The 26851-nt window shown below is 43.9% G+C and overlaps 1 protein-coding gene across 1 annotated transcript in view; it reads right to left on the bottom strand.

Moving 5' to 3' along the window:
• Positions 1-4491: 4491 nt before the first annotated feature.
• PPIL2 (peptidylprolyl isomerase like 2) overlaps positions 4492-26851 on the bottom strand; it is a 135433-nt gene continuing 113073 nt past the window's right edge. The window contains exons 16-20 of the mRNA XM_026656924.2: positions 25013-25069; positions 8546-8618; positions 8314-8376; positions 7672-7811; positions 4492-6116 (exon numbers count right to left, since the gene is read on the bottom strand). Coding sequence (XP_026512709.1) covers positions 6023-6116; positions 7672-7811; positions 8314-8376; positions 8546-8618; positions 25013-25069 — 427 coding nt within the window. The 3' untranslated portion in view covers positions 4492-6022. The remainder of the gene's footprint in view (positions 6117-7671; positions 7812-8313; positions 8377-8545; positions 8619-25012; positions 25070-26851) is intronic.

Below are 26851 nucleotides of genomic sequence, written 5' to 3'. Positions count from 1 at the left end.
TAAACATTTCTAGCTACAGCCACTACCTTGCTGTCCTTAAGCCTACAATGCTGAAGGCAGAAAAACTGCATTAATTCACACCAGCTCCTCCAAGCCATCTTGCTAGCAGTCTAAGCTACAACCTTGCTCCTGCAGCCATCCTAGGGGAGAGGGCACTGCCTGCTGAGGGGAACCAGGTGTGCAAGTAGAAGCCTCTCTTTCCCACTGACAAAGGGCAAAAAGCTTAACATGGTCTCCTGGGTGCAGCGACACGGCCTCCTTCCTGCCTCTACCTCCAGCCAGCCTTCTACGCAAACAGGTGAGTCACTGCAGTGGGAATTGTGCTTCACTTAAAACCCAAAGGCTGGGGCTGTAAAACCAATTATTGAAAGAGCGATTTGGGGGAGTGGATTTTATAGCTGCTGACCATTGTTTTTCCAAGGAAATCCACATCAAAGCACAGGGCAGGAGTTCATTATGTAGGTGCCTGCAACCGCTAACCTCGGAGCTGTTACAAGGCTCTTGCCTGCGAGTTGTTCCAGGCCACCGATGGTAAAAGAGTGGCACACAGCGTTCTTATACGAGTTCCTCACGCCCAGCGCTCTGCCCTCTCAGGGGAGAGTAGGGTCCCAAGTGAAATGAGTTTAGCGTGCTCAGCCCAGTCCCTACCATCCGCAACACCAAATACACACAGGATTTGCATGCATGGCAAGCTGGCTCCACTCACAAAAGGGCCATCACAGAGACCAAGGTGTGTGTGTGTGTGTGTGTGTGGGGAGTGGCAGAGCTAATGGGAAGAGGGGGCCACCCCAATAGCCTTTAGGTTTATGTGTGGCATCTCTTTAAGCCATTAGATATAACTGAAGGTGGCATCACCCATGCCCCTGCCTGCCACCCCAGCTCGGCTACAGGGAGATGCTGCAGGTCAGGCTCGAGGTGCGCTGGCAGGGCCCACAGAACCTAACGCGGGCGGAGGCTTTTCACAAGCACTAGAAAGGGGTTTAGAAATGTCCTGGCTACCTCCCTGCAGGGACTGGGTTGGGCTGCCTGTTAGCTCAGTGCTTCTCAAGCTATCTGATGTGGGGGACCGGCAATTTTTTTTCCCAATGTGCCAGGGACCGGTGCCATATTATTATCCTATTCGACGCTCTTATGAGGAAACTCGCCGCGGACTGGCAGCCGATGGCTCGCGGACCGGTACTTTGAGAAGCACTGTGTTAGATGATTCAAGCAGAGGCTGGCAGGTTTCTTTTGTTAAGGTAATTATGAGAGCAAAGTGCTTCTCCTGCCCCATGCGGGCAGCCTGGCTCCCAGGCTGTGTCTGGAAGAAGTAGGCATAGGCTGGGGGAGGGCCACGCCCCACAAAGGAAAGGGAGAGAAGCAGATGAAAGCTGCTGTTGCTGCTGCAACAGGACAGGTGGAAGTGCCTGGCTAGCCCAGCCACTCCTGGTCAGTTTTTGTGTGGGCCCTGCTAGTCTGCTCACAAAGCTGCTCTATGCCAAGGGGAAGATGCTGTGGAGCATTGACTAGACAAAGGAATAGGCAGGGTGCGTGTGTGGGGGGGGGTGGGGGGAGTGAGAGAGAAGAGCCCAACTTTTCACACTTCTGGCCTGACTGATCTGCCTGTCGGCCCAAGTCAATAGACTCCTCACAAATAACGCAAGGGGCAAGGTGGCTTTGTATTAATTTTAAGGCTGGCAGAGAGTTGGGAAGGATGCAGAGAAGAATAAATCCATCACACCTGAAAGATACGCACTTTGACCACCATAGTTCCGTGTTTGAGAGCAACAGAGAAATCAGCATCCAAAGATACTGAGGTGCTCAAAATTGCTCCTACCTCTGAGGCAGGAATGTTTTCAACACCCATCACCCCTGATTTGTGCCACACGGGCTCTGGGGACATCAAAACATTGTTTCTTTGTGGCACATCTTGGGCACTTCTCCCTCTCTACTACTTGCTAGATTCAGTGATTTCTGGTCTTGATCCGCAGCAAAGGCCACCCCCATTGACTTGTGAGTGTGCAGTAACTGCAGGATTGCACCCCCATCAAAGACAGGACATGCAGAGGCTTAACTCTCTCCTTTGTCAAAAGTTCAGTAGCAACACAATGTTAGAGCAGTCAGTGCCTAGAGCTCTGTCAGGCAGAAGGGAAGGGATGGCCATTGTGCTCTGAATTGTCTTAGGTTTGTGGGTGTAACTCAGACATTTTTACAGCGAATTTAGCACTGGCAAAAGATGTGGGCCTGCCCATGCTGGAGCACATGTGACTCCCTCTGTTTAATCACAAAGCAAGGGCCGTCCAGGCAGTGGCAATGCAAGGTTCTTCTCATCCTAACATCGACCTGGGGTGTATGCATGTGTCATCTTTATGGGGGGGGGGAGGATCGCTTGGTGCCAGGGGCCCATTCATTATTTGGCCTGATTGCCGACAGAGCAGCTAAGTGTTAATTTCTCTTACCTGGGATGGTGGCTTTTGTTCAGGGAGATCCTGAAATTCATTTTAGGCCACAGAACAGCTATTGGCTCGGATCACCACTCAGGCCAGTTGTACCAGTGTGAATTTGAACCCATTTTGTTCACACAGGGGCTTGACAGTGGCTTGCAGCAGTTTAGCTTAAGTCAACTGGGAACAGGTTTAAAGTAGAGGAAGCTACTTGCCCACCAAAGTAAGTGGCTTGCACCTCTTTATATGTTTTTAGAGCTGGTTTAAAAGTTACACCAGTGCAACTTTCTCCTACAGATAAGACCTCAGTAACTACTGCACTGGGCTGATTTCAAGCCACAAACAGAGCTGGAAAGCTCAGAGTCCCCAATAATTCCCAGTCCCCCTTAATGTTGTTTGCATGCAATATGACAGAGTGGTATATGCCTGCCAATCCCATTGCTTCATACCTCTGATTTGTAAGCTGTCTCCTCACTGAACTATTGTTCATTGTATTGGTTAGGTACTTCATTTTGCCACTCGATGGTGTCGGCTATTTAGGCAAGTTGCTCAATGAACTGTTAACACAATGCTACAGTGAAATCATACACGAAGCACAGAACTTTCTCTCTAGGATTGCAGGTGTGCCACTACAAAGCAGCAGAGAGGTACAGTATTATCTCACACACTCGAAATAGCTGCTGCTTAGGCATGTCTGTCACCTATTCTATTTAAATAACCCCACACGTTTCCCACCACCCCCCGTGTATTTAGTACAAAGGTAAAGAATAATAGTGGTGCTCGACGCATAACAGTACCTGGGCCAGTGAAAGCCCCCAGAGGAAGAATAAAGAGAACAGAAATAATGGGGCTGTACAATCAGAGTAGCAGACAGTCCCCGCTTCACAGAGCTTACAGTCTAAACCAGTGGTTCTTAACCTTTACTGCAGCCCGCACCCCTTTGGTTCTCAAAGTATGTTCTCGCACCCCGTATCAAAAATCGTTGAAGTAGGTCAGTTCTTTAAACCTAGATATATTTTTTGTTTGTATATTACCGTAATCATTAAAAAAAGGTTTGTTAATACATACATAGTTTGATGAACCAAAGTAGCTGTACTTACGTGCCTGTGCTTAATTTGTGTTTTCAATGATTTATCTTCTAAAAAAATCTGACCTGTCTCACACCCCCAGAAAGGGCATCGTGCACCCCAGGTTAAAAACCACTGGTCTAAACAGCCAAAGGACATAAATCCTGCCATGTTTTGCTCTTTTATCTAAAACCAAACCCAGCCTTTGCTTTGAACCCAATTCCCAGCCTGAGGATCTTTCCACCATCTCCTCAGCCCATCTCTAATGTTGGTTTACTTGTAGTTGTTACCTGAAGTTCAGGGTCTGTGTTTGCTATAATTGGAACGACCAGCATATATCCAGCCAGCCACTGAGCAAACTGCCCGTGTCAATGTGTTGCAAACTGAAGTTTAACTCGAATGCATAAGTGGTGCTCGCTGTGACTGAAGTGTCTTGGGTGAAGACTGCCTGCCAACAGCCAATCTAAGTCTCACATTTTTATCCTCCTAGTTTTGCATTTGAGTTGAGGAGTTTAAAAAGACACGCCTACAATGAACTCTTGCAAAATGTATAAAAATGCCAGCCTGTAATGGAACTGGAAGGTATGCAGGGAAACCAGGTACGACAAGATTTGTGAGCTTTGCAACCACATGTATATTACAACAGTTATTAAACAGGAGAGCTCAGCAAAGATTTGCCAGGAAAAGGAGCTAGAAATTTCAGTAATGCACAAAGAAAGTCAGTTTCGGGGAAATGCCACTACGTTTCCTGTGCTAAGATTTGGACACATGCTTATTCTGTTCAAACTTATACACTGCAAACTATTTTAAAACAAAAAAAATCCCCATTCTTTTCAAGCTAGTTTGAACTTCCTATAATTTACAGAAAGTCATAATCATATCCGAAAGAGTCCAAAGTCTTTATAGACAGATCTGCTAAAGTGTGATGAATCATTTCCTTGTACTTTGTAATGCCATAGTCCTAGAAAATATTTGAATAAGAGCAGTCACAACGGCAAGTGTTCAAAAGGAAATAAAAGCTTTTAATGAAAATATTTCACCAAAAGGTCTTGGCTGCAATTTTATATAAAGGCAGAGTTCTTTTAAAACAAGACACTGTTACTAGAAATGCATTATTTACAAATCTGATTGCAAAAGCATGACTCAGCTCCTGAGATGGAGTAAGGAGGGAATTCCTGCTGATTCAAAATGTCTGGGAGGAGCAGTGGAAAAGAACTGTTCTGTAGGACCAGTACCTCGCTGGGCCATGAGGATGGTAACAAACAGAGGGTGTAGAATATTAGGAGGTTAAATGCGATGGGCTGATACAAGTCTCTTCTTCCTAAGATCTTTAGTTTGGAAACATCTTAATATATGTGGGGCTGATTCTGGAAGGGATTTAAGCAGCTGAGGTGAACAGGTGCAGGGTGTGCATGCCCTCTGATATCACATTATCCTAATGAGGTCTCGCTCTAGTTGGACACTGCAAACAGGAGGTATCAGATGGCTGTGATTTCTGGGACTGTTGCAAGCAGTTAACAAAAGCAGGGCTCTCTCTCTCCTAGGAGAGCAGAACTCAGTCCTGTTACTCTGTGACGGCAAGGACGGGTTTAAAAACTAAATCTACAATGCTGCTTCTTACTATTCACTTGCCCCATATGGAGGCTACCCATCAGCACTGGTGATAAAGACAGGCTTCTGAACTGATCCCATCAGTGCCACTCTGCCTAAGGGCCAGAAGGGGGGGACGGGACATGTTTCAGTGGCTACCAAGACAGAACAATAAATGGGCCAGCATGGTGGCCTAACTGCTCTGCAGTGCCAAGTGGAGGATCTGGATTAGGCTGCCAGTCCTGAACAGCTGCTTCCCAGGCTGTGGCAGGGTTTGGGTGGCTGCAGACACAGCTCGTTCAGGCACATGGATTTATGTTGATTGCCAGCAACCTCTCAGCTCATTAACGAGCAGTACGGATAGGCTCCAGAAGCAGTCTGTGGGCGGAATAAGGGTGGCTGCACAGGGGCTCAAAAGGGAATGGAGGTGGAGAGAGGACAATAAGTGGCACCCCGGGTTCCAGCAAAGAGCTTGGGGGGGAAGACTAAAGCAAGGGGTACAGCCTCATCACTGATTTCCACCAATTCACTCAGCTGGCAGGGACCTGTCTCATCTGGAAGCGACTCCCTGAAAAAGGCGCTCGCTCACCACCACACCTGTTCCCTGTCCCGACAGGAGATGGTTCTGCTTAATCTGCCAAGCAACGAAGTAGACAAAGAGGCCCTAGATAATCAACAGTCTGAAAGAGTAGTGGGAGTGCCCATTCCATGGCTGTAAAATCCACCATAACCCAGGGCTTCGAGGAAGATGCAGTTGGAGGAATGTAGCTCTCTAGAGAACAAAGCCGCATTAAGGAGCTTTAACAAAGCAGTGATTTTCTTCCCCACTAGAAGGGTAGGCCAGTGCTTTCCCTCCCTAGGACAGCCTGCCTTTCAGGCCCCTTGGGGTTGGTGGGAGGCTCTTTTTTGCTGTACTGCTCCAGTGACAGGCTCTCCACTCTGCTACCAGGAACTGAAGTCCCCAAAGCCTGTGCTCCTTTTCTCTTTCTTCACAGCTGCACTGGTTGAAGGCCCCTCATCATCTGCTGTTCGTTTTCTGCAGCCAAAATGAAAACAAATATCAGTGACTGCTAATGTTAGCTGGATTCCTTTCCCTTCCAAGTGTGATCTAGAATGGAGCTAGCCTGTCACATACAAATTAGAGAGACGCTTTGGCTGCAGCACTGAGATGTGGTTTGCAGGGGGTTGAAGATGCAGGGTTTTGGGCTAGCTCATTAAAGAGAGAGGGGCCACTTAAAATTTTGGAGATGGTTCCAAGTTTGGATTTTGAACACTCCCGAAATGTGGAAGGGATGGGGGGGGTTTGAAGCTATGGCTTTGGTTCAGGCCCAGCACATAGGAACACAGGCAAATCGGAAAGCATGAGCCTGTTTGCTCACCTGCCTATGGAGTGCTTAGTGTTTTTAAAAGCAAAAGGGTTTTGCAGTTAGTTGGGCACAATGCAAGAAGTGGGGGCCCGTGAGACATTTCCCACCCCTCCCAGTGCTGCCAAATGCATCTTGATCCAGACCAACAGCAGCCCGTGCTGCTATTCCTGGCATCTCTTGAGCAGAGACCCTTGAATCATGCAGAAATTTACTTGATTGCCAAGTCCCGTGAGGTGGCCAATAGGGATCAGACTGAAACCACCAAAGGTTTCATTGGAGACCAGTGTCACACATGTTACAGAGAAGACTGCAGGGATGAAAGACATTGGGAAAAAACCTCAGGGAACCGGTTGGCCCACTCAGCATAGACTATTAATCTTGCAAACTTTCCTACATGTTTCCATAGTAACCACGGTGGAGCAGGAAAGCAATTTGAAGTTCAACCGAAACTCAGCACAATTTTAAAACAGAGGTGAAGAGCAGCATTTTGTGGCTAAACTTTTAAAAGACCCAAATGATTAACACAGTACATGTGCTGGCTAAACGTACAGGACACATTTTCAACTGAATGGGCACCAAAATCTCCCAACTGCACAGACATACAGGCTTGTCAGCAGCTGAGGTCTGTACATACAAATACATGCCTTTGCGTACACTACGATGTGACGGCCACATTTGTGGGAGGATTTGGTAGAAGCCTGTTCAAAACATAGCAGTACAAATTCCTTTTAATTTTCCAAAATAGTTGAAAAGCTGGGCCAGGGTTTGGCGCTCGCCCTTGGAAAGCTAAACTATCAACAGTACAAGGTGTGTGCAGGGAAATGCTGCTTTAGGAGGTCTTGGTAACAGTGCAGAAGGGGAAACTCAGAAGACTGAATTCAGGTCCTGTCCAGGAAGTGATGGACAGGCTCCTCAACAAAGATTATAAAAGTGTTTGTAACTACACACACATGTGGTTAATGATCAGCTGTGGCTTTTACATTGAGCCTTTAAAAGAAAAGTTTGCTTTTTTTATCCTTAAAACAATAGGGCCAGACACTGACTGCTGTGATTGGTACATGAATGTCCCTAGCAAGGTCCATTGGCATTAAACAAACAGCTGGTATGTGACAGTGTCTCCCATACAATACTGAGCCTGTAGTTCTAGTGCCAGAGAGGAAAGGGGAGTTCCCCGTGCAAGACAGCACAAACACTGAACAAAGCACAGTTGGGCAAGGGACTTACGCTGCAGCCATATTAATATACTTCCCAATACCCTGCCGGTAAGTTTTGGGAGCCTGGCTCTCTTTCTTTGGCAGGACAGCCTTAGTCTTGGTTTTGGCTGCTTCCTCCTCTTGTCGGGCCTTTTCTCTCTCTGCAGAGATCTGAGAGAAATGAGTATTATTAGAATATGTTACAAGAGATTAGTTCAAAGAAAAGGTGACTGTGTCGAAGCGCTGTGTAGTGGCAAAGCGCTATAAAATACTATCGCTGCCATGGACTTACAGTGCATGCTTGGCTAAGTGCCTCAAGGGGGCCACTAGGAATGAATGGTCTATGGCCATCACTCCACTGCCATTGGGAAGGCAGAGGTAACACTGGGGAACATGGGGGAGCCTTTATAAGTCTGGTGTATTACGAACCTTGTCTCGCTTCACTCTCCAAACTACTATCCACTCCAACACTAGCGTGTTTCTAGCAAATGAGACAGCCTCAAATTGCAGCTGTTCAATCTTTGCTTGTAAACACAGGTGTAATCACCCCAGGGGAAGACAAGAGAGGCATGCAACATGGGATGAGTACGAATTCCCAGAGAAGCGGACAGGGCTACAGATTAGAATTAAATATTTCTTTGCAAACCTATCAAACAGATGATTCCCTCCTCACCTGAGCATCTGCCTCTTCATACGGATCAACAAAAACAGTTATTGATTTAATGCGTATTTCCTCCTGGAAACAGAAAATTAAAATTAAAGGTACCAGAAGCTGCTAATTGGGTTGGTTTCATTTTCCTGAAGGTAACTTTTAAAAATAAGCAGTAACAGGCTGCATTGCATTCAGGGGACACGCCCGCTCTCCCTTTGTTTAGTAACCCTTTTGGTTTAAGTTTAAGTAGTACCTTGGGACGATCTGTTTTTGGATCGCTGTCCACATTCTCCATAGCTGTCAGAGCCTCAAAACCACCAACTACTCTAAAACAGAAGAAAGGACTTCATTTCCAGCTGTACCAATGGAACATTAACCCCTCATTCTGGAGGGTGGTTAAGCAGGTGTTTCCCCTCGGCTTGAAAAGAGACGGATCCACGCTACATGCGCTTAGCAGTCCGAACGGCTGACAGATGCATAGACACCCAGGCAATGAGTGTCCCATGTGGGCCAAAGCGAAGGTTTTAAAACCAAGCTGAACATTCTTAAAGAAAGGAGATAAAATCAACACACTGGTGAGTCATTCGAGGTCTGTTGATATTGTGACAACCCCTTAAAATAGCAGTTGGGAACAAAGGAATTAATACTGGTTTGTCACAAATTATAGCCCACCGCAGCAAACTGGTTTTGCTAGAAGCAAGATAATTACTTCTAGCATTATTAGGCACTTTCACTCTAACAACTAGCCCTGGAACTTTATAAATCACCAATAATAAAGGCCCCATCCAGCAAGGGACATAACTACAGATGTGGCTTTAAACACATAAGTATTCCTGTTGAATTCAATGAAACTGCTCATGTGCTAAAAGTAAAACATGTGCTTAAGTGTTTTTCTGGATTGGGGCCAAAGTGCAAGACATAAAATAATTCAATATAAGGGTCCGAATTCAGTCATCGGGAGGTTTTGATGAAAGGGAAGGAGTTAGTTGCCCTATGCACCCAGAAGCCTCCTGCTGAGGAATTTTAGCAGTGTCAGATCACCTGTACTAATTCTTCACTCGGTGCTGGAAAGGGGCCAGACACTGCAAGGATGAAATTAAACTCCAGGTGTAGCTATATTTTCTCAGTACCCAATTTATGGCTGTCTGGTTTAAGTGCGGATCTTTCACTGTGGTGAAGTACACGGCGTGCACACATTGAACAAGTCAGACTTAATGATATCTGATCAGAATAAAAAGACTTCAATTTGTGAAGGCCAAATGCTGGATCAGCATGAATTAAAATGAGGGTCACTGTGAAAATGATGTGACTTTGGATTCTACCATAAAGTCCTCTAGAATCAGCAATGTTGTTGTTAAAACTGATATTCAGAAGTGTGATAACACAGGACTTGAATACAATGGAGGTAATTCTGAGTCTAAATGGAGGGAGATATCTTCAATGAGGAACAGCTGGGAGACCTACATAGAATTAATCTCAACTCTTTCACTTGGGGGAAATCTGACCCAAAAAAGCACTTAGTACAGACAACAGACCCAAATTAAGTCTGTCTCAAAAGCAGGTAATAAAGTCACAGACCAATATAGGTATAAATGCTTTTGCAGAAAGAAAAAGGTGTTTAAGAAAGAAACGTTTCACTGTTATTCTAAAATCTGAAAAGCTCTAAAAAAAGATGGCATGACGACTCCATTAAAGAGATGCTCTTATGGAATTATACCATATAGGCACAAGAACACCTTAGCAATGTACTAGGAGCAATGTTACAATGAAAACCAGAACATTTCACACTGACTGGAGTGTTCCCTCCAAATCTAATGCTCTATTGTGTTCCTTTAAATTACAGTTCCTGCATGGAAACACCGCCAGATCAGGCAGGGTCACGCTGAAGCTTTTACAATGTCAAGCTGAGCTGGAGAGCAGAGGTCTAGCAGGGTCTCTTTTTCAGTCCATATATAAAAATCCGAGGCCCATTTCAGTACTAGTGTTCTCTGTTCGGATAACTAGGTGTACTTGCTAACTTTACAGGTGCAATTTTGGAGGTCACTTTAAATCTCACAAGCTGTTAGAAAATAACATCACACAAGCATCAAAAAGTATTCTTTGTACTGTGCTTAGCTAAGAATCCTTCCTCCGACTCCAGTGGGCATTGGATCAGTACACTATATATACACAAGGGTTTGTTAATGCTGCCTATAGCTGCTTCACTCAGAACTCTTATGGCTGTTTAGCTTTAAATGTTACAGACTTCCCTTTGTCCTGATGTGTTTTCTCTTCGAAAGGAAGAAGTTGGTCTAGCTACCACTCCATGTGGACAGAGGGAACATTTTTGGTAACAAGGCATTTGGGGATGGACAGACGGATGGACACACACACACACACACTCACTCACAAATTTGTCATCCATGTGAAAACAGCAACAATAAATAAGGAACAAAACTGCCCCGGTAAAAAATAATTTACTTGTTTTTGTTCTTTGCTTCGGGCTAATTAAAAAAGCCTCTGAATCAAGAATATGGGAAGGCTTCTGTAAAAAATATCATAGCAATTCTGGTTTTCTCAGGGATGGAACTTTTAAAGTAACTGTCACTCAGAAAACTGAACCATTTTATAGATTTAAGGCAGCTTTATGACAATTATTAGGATTTTAAAAAGCACTTAAGAATTAAGTCCAAATTCTTGTATGCCTTGCACTAATTCTGTGCTCAGGCAGGCAAAATGAGAATTCAGTTCACTAACGAAAATCACCATGTAGTACAGGCAAAACCACGTGTCTCCTTATATAATTCTCTTCTTTCCATATCATGGATTCTCGATTATAACCTCTAAACACACCAGGCATTAGCTTAACCCCTTCAGGTGAGAATGCCTCAATCAATAAGTAAGTAGTATTAAAAAGTACTTTAATATTCATTACATATTACATTTTGGTGACATATTACATGCTTCTAATATAATTTCCTCATCCTTGCAGACCTTTGACAGATATTCAGCTCTAACCAGTTCTAACAAGACTGGAAGTTATTTGGGACAGCAATAGGCCTTTCTTGATGCTGATATTATCACACACTGTTTTTCAAAGAAATCACTACCTGTTAGGGCAATTAAAATGGTTGAAATACTGTTTGGTGATGAAACAACTGCATAGCAAGCTGGCAACCTACTACTTACATTGTTCATACACTTCTTGTAAGGGTTACATGAATAAAGTGCAATTGACCAAAACCAACTTTGTTTGTACTATGGGGATTCTGAGGGGCAAATGTTTTTTCCCCTATCTAAGGCCTTGTCTACACACAAACACTGTACCACTTTGGCTATACCAGTGGAGGTAAAGCAGGACAGCCCCCCTAGTGTGGACCCAGTTATATCAGTATAAATGTGCTTATAGCACTATAGCTTAGTCCCATATAGAAAGGGAAATAAGTTATACTGGTATAAAGCACCTTTATATTGTTATAACTGCATCCACACTACTATTGGTACAACTATCCAAAAATAATCACATCCCTAACTTACAGTTTAACTGATACAAAAACGATGGGTAAACCAGGTACAAAGGGACAAAAAAGTAAGACCAAGGCAGACAGAAAATGACAAAATGATCCAAGCCAAAATAATTTCTAAATATTTGTGCAGCACAATCTTGCTACAATTATTAATTTTGTTGCTGCTGCACCGCTTTACAAAATCTCTCAGTTTCAATCCTCAAGGGTCTTATCTATATTTTACAGTTAGATCCCAGCTTCACATGGCTGTTAAACAAGAAAGAAATATTTATGCAGGCTGGAGAAGTCTCAGGTTTTTTTGAAACTCTAGGTAGCACACAGGGGAAATCTTCCCAGAGTTCCATAGAATTTCCAAAACCCTGCACACACTTTTGAGAGTTTATAGCAGAAACCCAATTTTCATCTCCTCCTCCAGGCTGCTATCACAGATTCACTTATAATGCTGAAAATTAAACCAAACTCTAAAGATGTGCTCTCTGTATTTTTAATTGCCACTGAAGCAAACTTATGATTTGATACAGGAGGATTTTCTAACCAGTAGTTCCATTCATTATCTTCTTGTGTTTTCATGATAGTTCAGAAGCAGCCAGATAGCTGAGCACTGGAAATCTCAATGAAATATTCCCTTACCCCAAGGCTAGACCTCCTACAATATTAATATATTTTGCTGGTATTTATGGATCTTCATCTTTTGACAAGATGAAAGAAAAATTATTAGAAATCTTCTGTTGCCAGTACTTTTTCAAAGTCTGAGTGCCATATCTAATGCAACTAGTTTAGACCCCCATATATGATCTACTTTTACATATTTATCACGGCGGGGAAAATGATGAGAGATTGTACTCCAGAATCCAAATAGCCTCAAGGGTTTTGTTCTTTTTCTGAGATCCATCACTCTGTTGCTCCATCGTTATGTAGAACCTACAATATTTTGAAATCTGCTACCATTTTTGTTATTAACTAGTGTTGTTAAAACCTGACGTGAAATAATGAAGTCTACCTGGCCTGTGACAGATTACCAGACTTTAGACAAAAGTAGGGCTCAATACTGCCTACACTTATTAAAGAAGGGTGGTCGTGTAGTAAAGATGCTAGATTGGGATGCAGGAGATCTTGGCTCAGTTCCCTGCTCTGCCATCGACTTCCTGTTTGACCTCAGGCATGTCACTTACTCTCACTCTGCCTCAGCTCTCCAGCTGTAAAATGGGGATGATCCATCCTCTCTCACCCCCCCCTCGGTCTATCTTGTCTACTTCCATTGTAAACTCTAGGGCAGGGACAGTCTATTACTTTGTGTTGTACATTGTCTAGAACAATGAGGCCCTGATTTTGGTTTGGGTCTCTGGCTGTTACCATAATAGCAATAATAAAAAAAACTCGTTACTGTGAGTACTCATAATAATAAGCACTACATTCAGTAGTAAGAATTTACCTGACTGGACCCTTGAATTGTATCTTGTCTCATATGATTGTGTAGCTAGAAAACAACATGCAAGAATGCTACCACAGAGGCAGTGAAGGGTCCACTAATTAACTAGGAGCTCCAGTACTGATGGTGCTGGTGCAGGAGAGAGATGAAAGTTGAAAGACTAAACAGTGCAGTATAAAGGGAAAAAACTGAAATGGACAAGAAGGACTGGATCAATGAACCTTCTGAAGCCTCCTTTGGTTTGGGGAACACTGAAAAAAGCTTGCTTTGATCCTAGCAGCAAAAATGAATCTACACGTTGCCATTGGGTTAGGAGAAGAGAGTCCAAACTGCTGAAATCTGAAAGGCCCCAGCAATGATTTGCAGTTTGTAGCAGCCAGAGGCTTAGTCAGGAACCAGGCACCATTGTGCTGGGTGCTGTACACAGACCTTGCAGTTTAACATATCAGGCTCTGGGTTTATAAAAATGTCTTTTTGGGTCAGTCATAGGAGGCATATGATCCAGGCCTTAGTTTACCATTATCAGTACATTTTTGATTAAAATGCACACAAAGACTTTTGCTTAGTCAACCTAGTGCCTATGTTAGGGGTTTTTCCTATTGCTTTTACTCTTCATTGCTGACAGTGTTAGTTTCATACTGACTGGCATTCCAGCACTTTGGCAGAACTTTCACTGGATTTGCATTCAGTAATGAGGACACTAGTCTCTATTTGCTGGTTCTAAAATCATTAGCTAAATTAACAATTTACAGCTAGCTCCTAGTGACAGTGAACGTGGCTGACCAAGGGAGAGGAGGAGTTGGATTAATTTTTCCTTATGAACCAAGTTGCAGATCCTTAGCTGGTGTAAACTGCCATCGCTCCAGTGAAGTCAACAGACTTCTGCCCTTCGCTGATTAACATTCCCAGTTATTTACATTAACATTTGATAGTTATAGAAATGAAGTTGTATTAATCTAAGGGAGCTTCCCAGCCTTTTTGCAAATATGGCTATGGAGTTACACTGTTATCTGTTAGGCTACTGGGTTCAGCACTGTGGCTCTTCACTTCTGCGGATGCAGATATCCGTGGACCATTTCTGTGGATAGCAGCGCAGACGTGGATAAAAATTTTGTATCTGCGCAGGGCTCTGACAGTAAGAGTGGGCGGGCAGCTGTGAGGAACCGCGGCACAGATCCTCCACCTGCCCTGGGTGAGGGGTTTGGGGGGCAGGGACACTGGGCGGGGGGCTGCTGAGGCCCCACGCCCAGGGCAGGTGGAGCGTCCGCTGTGGCTCCCCACAGCTGCCCACCTGGCTCTTACCGTGGCCAGGCTGCGGCGGGGGAGTGGGGGGGAGAAGGGCCAGGGGCTGCTAGGGTACCCCGCCCAGGACAGGTGGAGGGTCCACTGTGGCTCTCCCCAACCCAGCTCCGGCCAGGGAGGGGGGCAGCTCGGAGCTGCAGCCCAGCCATAGTAAGAGCCAGATGGGCAGCTGTGGGGAGCCACGGCGGACCCTCCACCTGCCCCGCGTGAGGGGGCTGGAGCAGCCCCCAGGCAGCTCCACAGATCTCCCTCCCTCCCTCCAGCCAGGCCAACATGGAGCCCAACAGGGGAGCCATGGCAGATCCTCCACCTGCCTGCGGTGCGGGGGGGAGGCTGAGAGCAGCCCCCAGCACTGTCCCTGCCCGGCCAAGGGCAGATGGAGGGTCCGCAACTCCATGCGGGCTCCCCATGCGGCTCTCCCTATTTGGACTCCGGCGTTCCACAGATAATTTTTGAGGATCGCGGATTGGATGCGGGTACACCTTTGTGTATCTGCGCAGGGCTCTAGACATCAGTTTTCTCCTAGAGGCAAGACTTTGAATTTTCATGGGGGGTGGGAGGGGGAAGACTATTCAATCCCAGCTTCTTCAAACTGCCTTGCTAATCAACTAGCTCCCAATGCCTGAAACTTTCAGCTTTTCCCTCTCCCTAGCAGCCCCATGGAGAATGAGGCAGTGTTCCACACTCCACATGAGTAAGAGGCAGGGAAACAGGCAGAACAGATAGGCAGACTTAAGAGACACAACGTGCCTGGTCTCCCCCCGCCGCATGGATGCACTGGTAAGGAGGGCATCCCCCAGGCAGAAAGCATTAATGGGTTTGGGGGAAAATGTGGAGGTAATTCTGCATTTTTCTCAGTAAAAAGTATTACAATCCCAAGGGGAGATCTAAGAGCCTGGGTCACGCCATACTGGGTAGAAATGGTGAATTTCACACGAATCGGAACATGGGGGGGGGGTATGTCTACACTGCAATAAAAAACCCACTGCACCAAGTTCCAGAACCTGGGTCAGCTGACCCGAGCTTTCAGGGCTCAGACTGGGGGGCTAAAAATAGCAGTGTAGTTGTTTGGGCTCCGGCTGGAGCGCAGGCTCAGACCTTTCCTCCTTGAGAGAGCTCTGAGCCCAAACGTCTACACTGCAATTTTACAGCCCAGCAGCCCAAACCCAAGTCAGCTGACCCGGGCTTAGCCACGGCTGTGCCGCGGGTCTTTTATTGCAGTGTAGCCAGACCCTAATGGCTCGACAGCTGGTTGCAGAGGTTAAATATTCCAACTGAACTTCAAAAGATGATATTTAAAGGGATTTTGCTGATTCTCCCCTTATCTGCCTAACTGAATAAATGAATGCCTGTAATAAACAAGGATACAGAATACGCACTGCTTGTGCAATACAGCCTTCATTATATATAGGTTCATTAACTCATAGACTTTAAGGCTTGAATGGATTAGATCTTTATTGGTAAATGATGGTAAACAATTTCACCGTACACACAAACCCATGAAAAAAATATTTCCTTTGATGAGCTAACTTTACACATAGGCAAAGAAAAAAAACTGTGCTTAAGAACTTCTTGATTTAACTAGATTTACTTTATATACTTCGATGTGTGATGTTCACAATTGTGTGTTTTAATGGTTATAAAGGTTTAACTCTGAATCTCAATGTCTACTGTCATAAAATAATTATTGTCTGACCACTCCATAATTTTCCACAAATATGAAAATTTAAATCAATAATAGGAAAAAATTGCTTACAAATGAACTCTGATATTATCAGTCAAAATTATAACAATATAAAAATCCAATTCTGCCAAGCCTAATTATATGCTGTAATTGTCAAACCTCAGGAAGCTGTAATACTAACATCAACATTACAAGATTCAATACGCCTAACCAACACACTAATGCCCATTAAAGCAATTATTTCACGTACACTGAAGAAACAAACAACTGTGGGTTGGGGTTTTTTTTTTTTTTTTTTTTTTTTTTTGCCTGTTCTACTACACAAATCCTGTGCATAAATTGCATCACTCGCAAAGGAACAAACTCATTGAACCTATATATGGAAAAGCTCACAAGAATGCCAACAGAGGCAGTATTGGATATTAAATTAATACTCTACTTATTTCACGCACCAGGGTAAAATCTGTTTCAAGAATAAATCCCTGAAACTCTGTACAGGAATCTTTGTACAACAGTTACATTACAATAAAAAACAAATGCCACAAATTCAGACCAACATCCTGTCTTACCCTTTAATGTCATAAGTACACTATACAAATGGCAATTGATCATTCCGCATTCAACATCAGTTATGCTAAATTTAGAAGGTGGCAGAGCAGTGGAAGTGGTGAAGGTGAAAATAGGTTTAATGTTTTCCACCCAGATTGGCCCTTAAAGGTACCTCTTACTTAAATTATAGGGTGTTATTCATGATTTGTCCTGAATTGACCTAGTCAGCTTCTGAGACACCCATGAAAACAGATCTGTTCAAAGGATACCCTATAACAGAAATGAAGGTGCCTTCAAGTCATTGTACAAATTTATATTAGGACAACTGGGATAACTGAAAATTTTTCTCTACATTTCCAACACACATGATGATACTCATTTCTCAGGGTAACTACCTATTTACCTCAGCAAAAAGAAAAAAAAGTCTACAACAGTTTGTTTTATTTTCCATGGAGCATGATAAATACTATGTTGCATTTGAGTATAGAAAACAGACAGGAATGTTTAGGTTTGCTTCAGTTACCACAGTGTAACAGAAGAGATGCACCCTTAACTCCTTCAAAATAGACATTTCTATTTTCTTGAAAACTAGACTGACTCTGGCACCGGAAATTTTTACACCTCTGCGAGCTATAGGTTTTATTTTAAAATCCACCTTCTTTTTTGAGCTGGTTCTAAATGGGGCATCCAAGCATCCTAAATGCAGTCAACTTTGCATGATACTTTCTAGTACTCAACTCAGTGAAAACTTTTACTGTAACCACAATTAATCACCATGAGCCAAAGGCGGCACGTGAGCTGATTTTCAGTGGCACTCACACTGCCCAGGTCGGTCCTGACCACCGGTCCGGGGGGCTCTGCATTTTAATTTAATTTTAAATGAAGCTTCTTAAACATTTTAAAAACTTTACTTTACATACAACAATAGTTTAGTTATATATATATATATATATATATATATATAAATAAATAAATAAATAAAAGACCTATAGAAAGAGACCTTCTAAAAACATCATAATGTATGACTGGCACATGAAACCTTCAATGAGAGTGAATAAATGAAGACTCGGCACACCACTTCTGAAAGGTTGCTGACCCTTGACATAGACCAAGCTTTGCTCATTTACATATGCGAACCTACCAGATAAGCAGATTTCATTTAGCAAGCCTCAAACTACCAGCTTCACTGCTACATTATTTAGTGCTGTCCCTAAAAGAAAACCCCATAAGCTTCAAAAACCCTAACAAATGGGCTTCCAAATATCACATGCAAGTCCTCTGTTTAAAAAAAAAAAAAAAAAAAAAAACCCCAGCAAGTGAATTTCTCTCTCTTTTCTAATATGACTTAGCACCTTGACTGGCATTCACACATCTGTGTCTACTGTAGAGTTTTCTCACTTTTGTTTTGCTGAATTATATGAATTAAACCTCATGCAGTGCTGTGGATGGCACAGGTCCAAAATGATAGAGTTTGCTGCTCAGAAGACAATGCTGGAATGTGTCTGGAATTTTTAACGAGAAACAAAAACACGTACCAGGATGAAACATTTTTATTTGGGGAAAATAATTTTCCCCTCAAGTTCATGTTTATAAAAACAAAGTACACCTATGTTTATATATCTATGCAGTGTGTGTGTATTAGATAGATCGTGTGTGTTTGTATATAGGCGTATATATGAGATGGATCTCTTGTGTGGGTGTGTCTGCTGACACTGAGTAGACTTTTGAGGCTGTTAACACGAGTGAGACCAAAACAGCTCAACCCATCCAAGGGCTTAATCTAGAAGCCCAGAGAGGGAAGCCCTGATGATGCTGTAGCCCCTGACCTATACAAACTGCCAGTGGAGTGACAGATGTGAATTCACTGGACCCACTTCTCCGTTTTCCTCTGCCCCCAAGCCTGCTGCATGCGGAGTTGGGCCCTGTAGTGCACAATGGTTTGGGCCCCCTACATAGATTCACTATATCCTGCTCCCTTCCTCACTCCTGCAAAATTTCTCTGTTCCTGGAGACCTCCCGAGCTGAAATGGGGCAGGATTTGCTGCTTAGATAATTATAGTTATAACTTAGCCCTGAAGAGCTTTGCTCCTTAATGGGCTTTGATTTCAACTACAAATGATGTGATTAGTTACAAAACGGTAACAAATAGGATACATTATTATTCAGCAATATACCCTAATGTTTAGACAGAGTGTCACAGTTCAGGGCAACTGCACCTGTACTCCCCCCTCTATGATCCACTCCCAGCAGTTCCCACTCTTGGGCAGAGACATGCATCTCTCTCCTGACTGTGGGAGGGGGTGTGTGTGTTCATGTTGCCCAGTTTCCTGCCTACACTGAGTTCCCCAGCAAATCAGACTGCCTAAGCAGGCCTGCTTTGCCTTTCTTCTCAGAGGCTATAAACAGTGTAATTGCCCATAGTTTTAAGGTCCCACACAACTTTGCCTAAGCAAGCACATTCATTCTTAAAGTGAACGTATTACATAGAAAACATTAAAATAAGAAAAGAAATTATATGCATGCTAATAAGCTTACCAGAGATCACCCCAACTCTAATGAGGGCTCTGGCAGGAATCAATCCTTCAAACCCTATCAAAGGGTTTTGCTGTGGTCACAGGTTCATAACAGTTGTTTGTTCAGAACAAGCACCATGAATCTGTGAGCCACTCCTTTATACAGTTTGGATCTTTGATCTGAAGAGACCACGAATAGGTAATCAGCCAGACAATGGTCCCCTACTCCTCAGGGAGGAGCTTCAAAAGGCTGGGTCTTTGCATAACTAGAGGTGGTAATTTGCATTCTCCTCCCCCAAGTATTTCCTAGGAACTTCACTTAACTTTATTTGTCTGTCACATTGTTTAAAATAATCCTTTGAAGTTCATAACACTCCCCAAGGTTTACATTGGCCATGTCTCCCCACAAGACCAGTTACATATAACCCCACCATAATACATAAACTTTGCATTTTTAATGCAATGGACTCCAAATATACTTAAACTTAATTCAATAAGGTTTGTCCAGGGTATCCCAAGAAATTGCCATAGCTGTCACACAACAGCCAATCACTCTGAAATAATACAATTACTTTTGATTGCTCCAGCCAACAGAGTTTAGCGAACTGCCCTATGCAGAAGATACTATAATGCAGCATGGCACTTACACTCAGATGGGAAATGTGATTGAGGAAAAAAAGAGGAGCAAGTCTACCATGACCCTGATCATATTTCCTTTGTCGGGAGCACTCAGTGTGCATCCAAACATATGGTCTGACCTTCAGTAAGCAAGGTCAAGGTTTCCAATGCTGTCCTGTCCATGAATTCTGAAATCAAGTGTGAGCTGAAGAAACCTCCAAACTCAGAGGCAGAACCATCATAATGATTCAAAGGTTGCTGGCTGCTGACTAGCTGCTCACAAAACACTACAACATGACCCATGCATAAAAATCATCAATACAAATTGCACAGTGAGCCTAAGCTGTTCTTCTGGAAGTAATGTCACTGCTGCTCATGCAATTCTGTGAATGCAAGAGGAGGAGGAGAGGGAGATATCTTTGCATGCCAGCTAGGCAGCGTTTCTCAAATGCGGCGTGGGCTTTTCTTGCGTCCACAGACTCCTGGGCTGTGATTGGAGAGGACAAGGGGTGTTGGCAAAGCAGCAGCTCCTCCTCTGGGGCTGCCTGCAGGGGTTGCTCCCTAGCCCCTTCTGGAGCCACAACCACTATAGGAGCAGGCAACCGGTGTGATTTCCCCACTTTCTCAGGGGTGTGGTGGCTCGGGCTTCAGGCTTCCACCCTGGGGTGGGGGGCGGCAGGCTCTGGTCATGCGATGGTGGGTTCTGTCCCCCAGCGGCAGGGTTTTGGGTGCCATCACTGGACTCACCCCCTGCCATCACCTCGACCACCCCCACTGCCTCCTCCAGATCCCCATTGGCCCAGGTCCCCCTGCCTCCTTACCCACCTCCTCATCCAGGGCATAATTTGTCCCCCAACATGCCAGGGCTGAGCAAGTCTGCTATGAAAAGTGACATTAACAAATATACAAATATCACTTTTCACAGTGGCAGACTTACTAACTAGCAATCCAAAAAAAATCAAAACATGCAAAGCATCTTAGGCCTGGTCTACACTAACCCCCCAAATCGAACTAAGATACGCAACTTCAGCTACGTGAATAACGTAGCTGAAGTCGACGTACCTTAGTTCGAACTTACCGCAGTCCAGACGCAGCAGGCAGGCTCCCCCGTCGATGCCGCGTACTCCTCTCGCCGAGCTGGAGTACCGGCGTCGACGGCGAGCACTTCCGGGATCGATTTACCGCATCTAGACAAGACGCGATAAATCGATCCCAGAAGATCGATTGCTTGCCGCCGAACCAGCGGGTAAGTGTAGACATACCCTTATTTTTGTTTCTATTCTGTTTACGTCCAGTAAAGAATAGAGATAACTGTACATTATTGTTATTATTGAGTCTGCAAAAAACCCTATATAAATAAATTACAACGATATGGACATGTATATAGGGGCATATTTATTTGTTTTTCCTGAAGTTAATTCAGTATTTTAGGAAAAATTCTCAGAGCAGCCACCAGCAAGAGTTGGTGGCCGCCCGCTGAGGCCACCAAAAATTATGTTGTGAGAACCCCTGAGCTAGGGTAATGATATAAAAAGGGACTCAGAGGAATGTCCCCAGGCAGTGGGCCTTCCTAAAATGCTTCTCACCCAGAAGAAAACTCCTGCCCCACACTTGGCAGAGATGGTAAATACCAAATGGTTTACACCAATTTGGGTTTTTCAATTAAGCAGTTAGAAGTCAGCAAAAGCCATTAGTTAATTTTCAAGTTAATTACAGCTTTTTTTAATGTCAGGCAGTTCATTGCCAATTATCACTGGAGAGGGTAATTACTGAATTAGTCTAGGCAACTCCACTGCGGCAGGAAATCCACACAGCCCATAATACTCCTTCATTTGAAGGCACTGTCTCCTCTTCACCTCTCTATTTGTGTTCTCTTTCCATACCCAGCTTACCTGTTCCTTTAGCTAACGGGCCTTCAGTGACATTTATTGTCACTACTGCTGCTGGTGAGTGAGAAACACTGTCACTACAGGATTCCACAGCAGTCTTACAACACTAACATTCTCCATCAACTTCAAAGACGCCACATTGCGCAAAGTCACATGTACCATCCCTTCAGATCCTCATTGCTCTGGGCCAAAGTATTTTACAAAACATCCTCATAGTCTAAAGCAGTGGTGGGCTTCCTGCAGCTCCCATTGGCCATAGCAAACCGTGGCCACTGGGAGCTGCGGGGGGCCGGGCCTGTGGAGAGTCAACGTTAGCAAAACGTCTCGTGGCCTGCAATCCGATTACCCTGATTGGCTGCATGCGGCCCGCAGGTTGCCCACCACTGGTCTAAGCCTCAAGCTCTTAATACCTGCTACTAAGCACGGCTTTGATTTCCAACCTGTAGTGACATGAATTAAAACAGTTTCTCAAGAGGAGGAACTTCCCAATGTTACTTTCCTCCTTTGCTAGTAAAATAATGCTTTTTTCCTTCTCCTGTTCTTCTTAGGAGTGTGATAAGCTTACTTAGGAATTCTTACAACGATTACGTATATGAGGCAAAATTCTATCCTTAAGTACATACATGCAACCCTACTGGCAAAAACCGAAGTTGCATGATGGAGGGAACAGCTGAGTGCAGAATTTGGCTCTCAGCATATAGTGATGTTCTTATGTTGTCCAAAAGAAATAACCCTCAAATTCATGTTGAAGCCAGAAATCTCAATAGTACGATCTGATTTAGAATCCACCAAAAAAAGGGACTTCAGATTTCAGGGACAATACTCGAGTTACAACAGAAGTTAACTTTGCAGTGAAGACAAGCTCTTAGATACAGGCAGTGCAGTTACTATAGGAATATGTTCACTCACAGCTTTTAACATTAGAACTTGTTTAGGTGAGGTAGAATGTTGGCCAGGACACTGAAGTTATCCATTTTTCTTTCACAAAGTGATATGGGAGCTTTAACTTCTACCTGCAGGAGCCACTAGCAAGGCAAATGGGGCACCTTGGCAGAAGGAGAGTAATTCAGAGAGTGCAGTTATTGCAGTGTCAGTATTGGGAACATAAACAGTCAGAAATTACTATTGTGCTAAGTGCCAACAATATGCTTGGCTCTACAGAACACACAAAATGAAACCAATCCCTGCCTGAAAACTTACAATGGGATACACCGGGAAGCCCAGTGGAAAAATAATATTTCATAGATACTAAACAGCTCTACTGTATAACATCTAATCACACTGAGTACTACATACATTTATTTTAAGCAGTTTTTCAAATTGAGAAAAAATCAAGAGAGTCAATAAAAGAAGTTGCAATAAAAAAAAAGAAAAGAAAAAGCATAGGATTCTAAGGAACGATCAATGAAATAGTCTGATAAAACTGTACATATCTACCACCACCACCACATGTTCATTAGAACAGCTTTACATAATTTAGCATCTATTATCAGTGCTTGCACCTGCAGCGATGGAAACAACTACGTACTACACTTTCTTTACAGATCTGCATTATATTCCTTGGCCTTTGCAATATTTGGGGTTTGAGTGGAGTAGAACCATGGGAACACCATTCCACTCACAACAGGGAATGGTCCTTAGAGTTCCCCACATTGATACTCATTGGGTTGATATTTTACCATTGTACCACAACGGTAATTGTTGCACTTCAGGGCAACTGCACCTGAATTCTCCCTTGGAACTCCCTCAAGGGCACTCTCCCTAGGCTCCCAGCTCCTCAGCCATCACCTCTCTTGGGTAGATACCCATGTGTCTCTCCCTCGTGACTGGGGTTTTTCCAGGCTGCACAATTCCCTGCCTTCCAGGAAAGTGTGTGTACTTTGCTCTCTTCCTAGAGGTTACGCACAGCGTAATGGCCCCAAAATTATAAGTTAGCACATAGCTCTTCATAAACAAGCACATTTATTCTTATGGTGAAAGTATTAAAAAAATAAAAGAACCTACACACATGGTAATAAGCTTACCAGAGATCACTCCAACTCCAACTTCGGGCTCTGATAAGTGTCAGTCCTTGAAAATCCACAATTGGGTTTTCCCCATGGTTACAAGTTCATAACTGTCTCAGATTCAGAACCAGAACAACCATGCAAACCTTCCTTTATACCACTTCAGTCTTTGACCTTGTTTTGACCTCATGTAACAGGTGATAAGCAGACAAAAGTCCACTCCTTTGGGCATAGCTTTGAAAGGTTGGGTTTTTGCTTAACCGGAGGTGGGGAATTTGCAGCCAGGAAAAACTCTCCCTACATAGTTCCCAGGAAAACCACTTAACACTTTTTGTTCCAAAAGTCCATTCTTGTCTGGCACATTGTTCTCTAAAGACCTTTGAAACCCCAGGTCTCACATCTGTCACATCTCCCCCCTTGAGAGGTTACAAACAATCCCAACCCACAATGATAAATAAATCATTCACTTAATACAATGGATCCCAAAGATACTTAAACTTAACTCTATAAGGTCTCCCAAGGATGTTGCAGGAAATTGCCGTATCTGTCACAGTAATGACATGCGGGTGCAAAATAAAAGGCGCTCAGAAGAGTTGGCCCTATGCAATAGCTCAGTGTTCTATGCCGCTGCACAGGAAGCACTGGGTCATGACTGACCTATTGGTTGGCAGTTCCTGAAGTGATAAAGTCAGAGTGTTGAACAGGTAATCTCCTGAGTCACAGTGATGTGTGTGTAAATATTTAAAAAAAGATAGAGAGTGTGCTGACTGTTCCGTTCTTGACCATTCCTGGAGGCCCATTAACAGAAAAATCTCACAATAATTAGGTTACTGATGATGATGATGATGATGAAGAAAGAGTGGACGGGGAGAAAAATGATGGCAAAGGGAATGCCTGACTAGTAGTGGTGCTACCTACTCAGGGACAAGAGGAATGTGCTCTGCCACAAAATAAGTGAAAGGAGAAAAGAGACATGAACAAAATTAGACATTAAAAGTCTATTTCCAGGTGTCAGACCCAGAGAAATGTGTGGGAAATCAGCTAATGAGCATGGAAAGAAAGAGGAATATTTCTCAATGAAGGCCCGCAGAGATGAGTCCAGAATTTGCTCTTAAACCAGGATTTTGCTTCAAATCAAGTGTAAAAGTTACCAGACTCATTTCCATGCCTTGAAAGTACACAGGACATACTATATGCATGATGTAGTTCTATTCCTTCTCTTACCTTCCAAAAATTGTGTGCTTCTTGTCCAGGTATGTGCAGGAGCGAAAAGTGATAAAGCTGAAGGGAGACACAAACATGACACTCAGAATATGACCCTCAAGATTCAACAATATTTTAAAAGCTATGTTTTAAAAAAATGTACATGGCAACCCACTATGATGAGACTTTAACCATCTCCCTTCTGTGGGGAGTACAATGAATGACTTATCATATTTTACTTTTTGTGGACTGTATCTGACAACAGTCAGTTCTTTACCCCTCATTTTTTGATACTTTTATTCCAGTTTCCTCACACACTGCCCTCTTTACCATTTTAACAAATAACTTATGCAAACGCCTTTGACTAAGCTGAATATCCTCTTCTGTGAACGTTCAGATTTTAAGAACGCCATTGTAGGTTAGCAAGGCGTTATGGCTCCTGCTCCTGAATTACATTATATTTATACGGATCAGGATTCTGTATCTGGCAAAGAACTTTAAACACAGTATTCCACTATGTCAGTTCCAATTTTCAAAACAGATCTAATTTTCACCATTTACCATATTTATTTTTACAGTTAAAGTGAAGCTAGATTGGCCTGTTTATAATCCACCTCTCTTATTGGCTCAGTAATGCCATGTTTAGGTTGCAAAGAATATTTAAATTAAATAGTGTTTCACTGAAATAATAAAACTCAAAAGGAACCGCTTTCCCCCCCCCCCAGCTCACCTCCGCCTGCTCCCCTGAGCAAGCCTGGGAGGGAGGGGTAGGAGGGGAAATGCGATGTGCCTGGGGGAGGATTTGGGGACGGGGTTGGAATGGGGCAGGGAAGGGGGGGCGCGGGAAAATGTTTTTGCTTGGGGCGGCAAAAAACTTGGAGCCGGCCCTGACTTGAAATATCTTATTTAAAGAAACCTCCACTATCCACTAGTTGATTTAGCATCAGTGATCTGGCAATAATGCTCAGCTTCAAGATAGGCTCGAAGGGCTTGATCCTACAAGGTGCTCAGCACTTTGGTCCCAGTGCAGCAAACTACTTAAGCAAGTCCTTAGCTTTAAGCATGTGAGTAATCTTATTAAAGACAATGGGACTATTACTCATGTATTTAAAGTTAATCACATGCCTAAGTGAAGGTGCTATAGTGCTCAGCACCTTGCAAGATTGAGCCATAAGACAATGTCTTTTTAAAAGTTCCATAGTAGGAACAACCTCTTTTCTCTGAAGAGCCTGGGAAAATGAACAAAAACTACAAATTACGAAACAGGGAACTCTACTGATGATACCAAAAACACAAAGGAACTAAGGCCTTGGCTACACTTGCAAGTTACAGCGTTGTAAAGGCTCCCCCAGCGCTGTAACTCACTCCCCGTCCACACTGGCAAGACATTTGCAGCACTGTATCTCCGTGGTTGCAGCGCTGCATGTACTCCACCTCTCCGAGAGGAATAGCGAGTATTGCGCTGCCGCTGCAGCGCCAGTGTGGCCGCCCAATGCGCTGTGAATGGCCTCCAGAATTATTCGGCAGTATCACACAATGCCTGTTCTAGCCACTCTGGTCATCAGTTCAAACTCTACTGCCCTGGCCTCAGGTAACCAATCATGTGACCGACCCTTTACATTCCTCGGGAATTTTAAAAATCCCCTTCCTGTTTGCTCAGCCCGGTGTGGTGTGGAGTGCTATCAGCGAATCTTTCCAGGTGACCATGTCTCCACGCGCCAAGCGAGCCCCAGCATGGAGCAATGGCGAGTTGCTGGACCTCATCAGTGTTTGGGGGGAGGAAGCTGTACAGTCCCAGCTGCGCTCCAGCCGTAGGAATTACGATACCTTCGGGAAGGTATCAAAGGACATGATGGAAAG

This window comes from Terrapene carolina, unplaced genomic scaffold, assembly GCF_002925995.2.
Source record: "Terrapene carolina triunguis isolate 2854851 unplaced genomic scaffold, T_m_triunguis-2.0 Scaffold234, whole genome shotgun sequence".
Classification (NCBI taxonomy): Eukaryota; Metazoa; Chordata; order Testudines; family Emydidae; genus Terrapene; species Terrapene triunguis.
The sequence above is the reverse complement of the archived record's forward strand: the minus strand, read 5'-3'. Positions and strand labels throughout refer to the sequence as shown.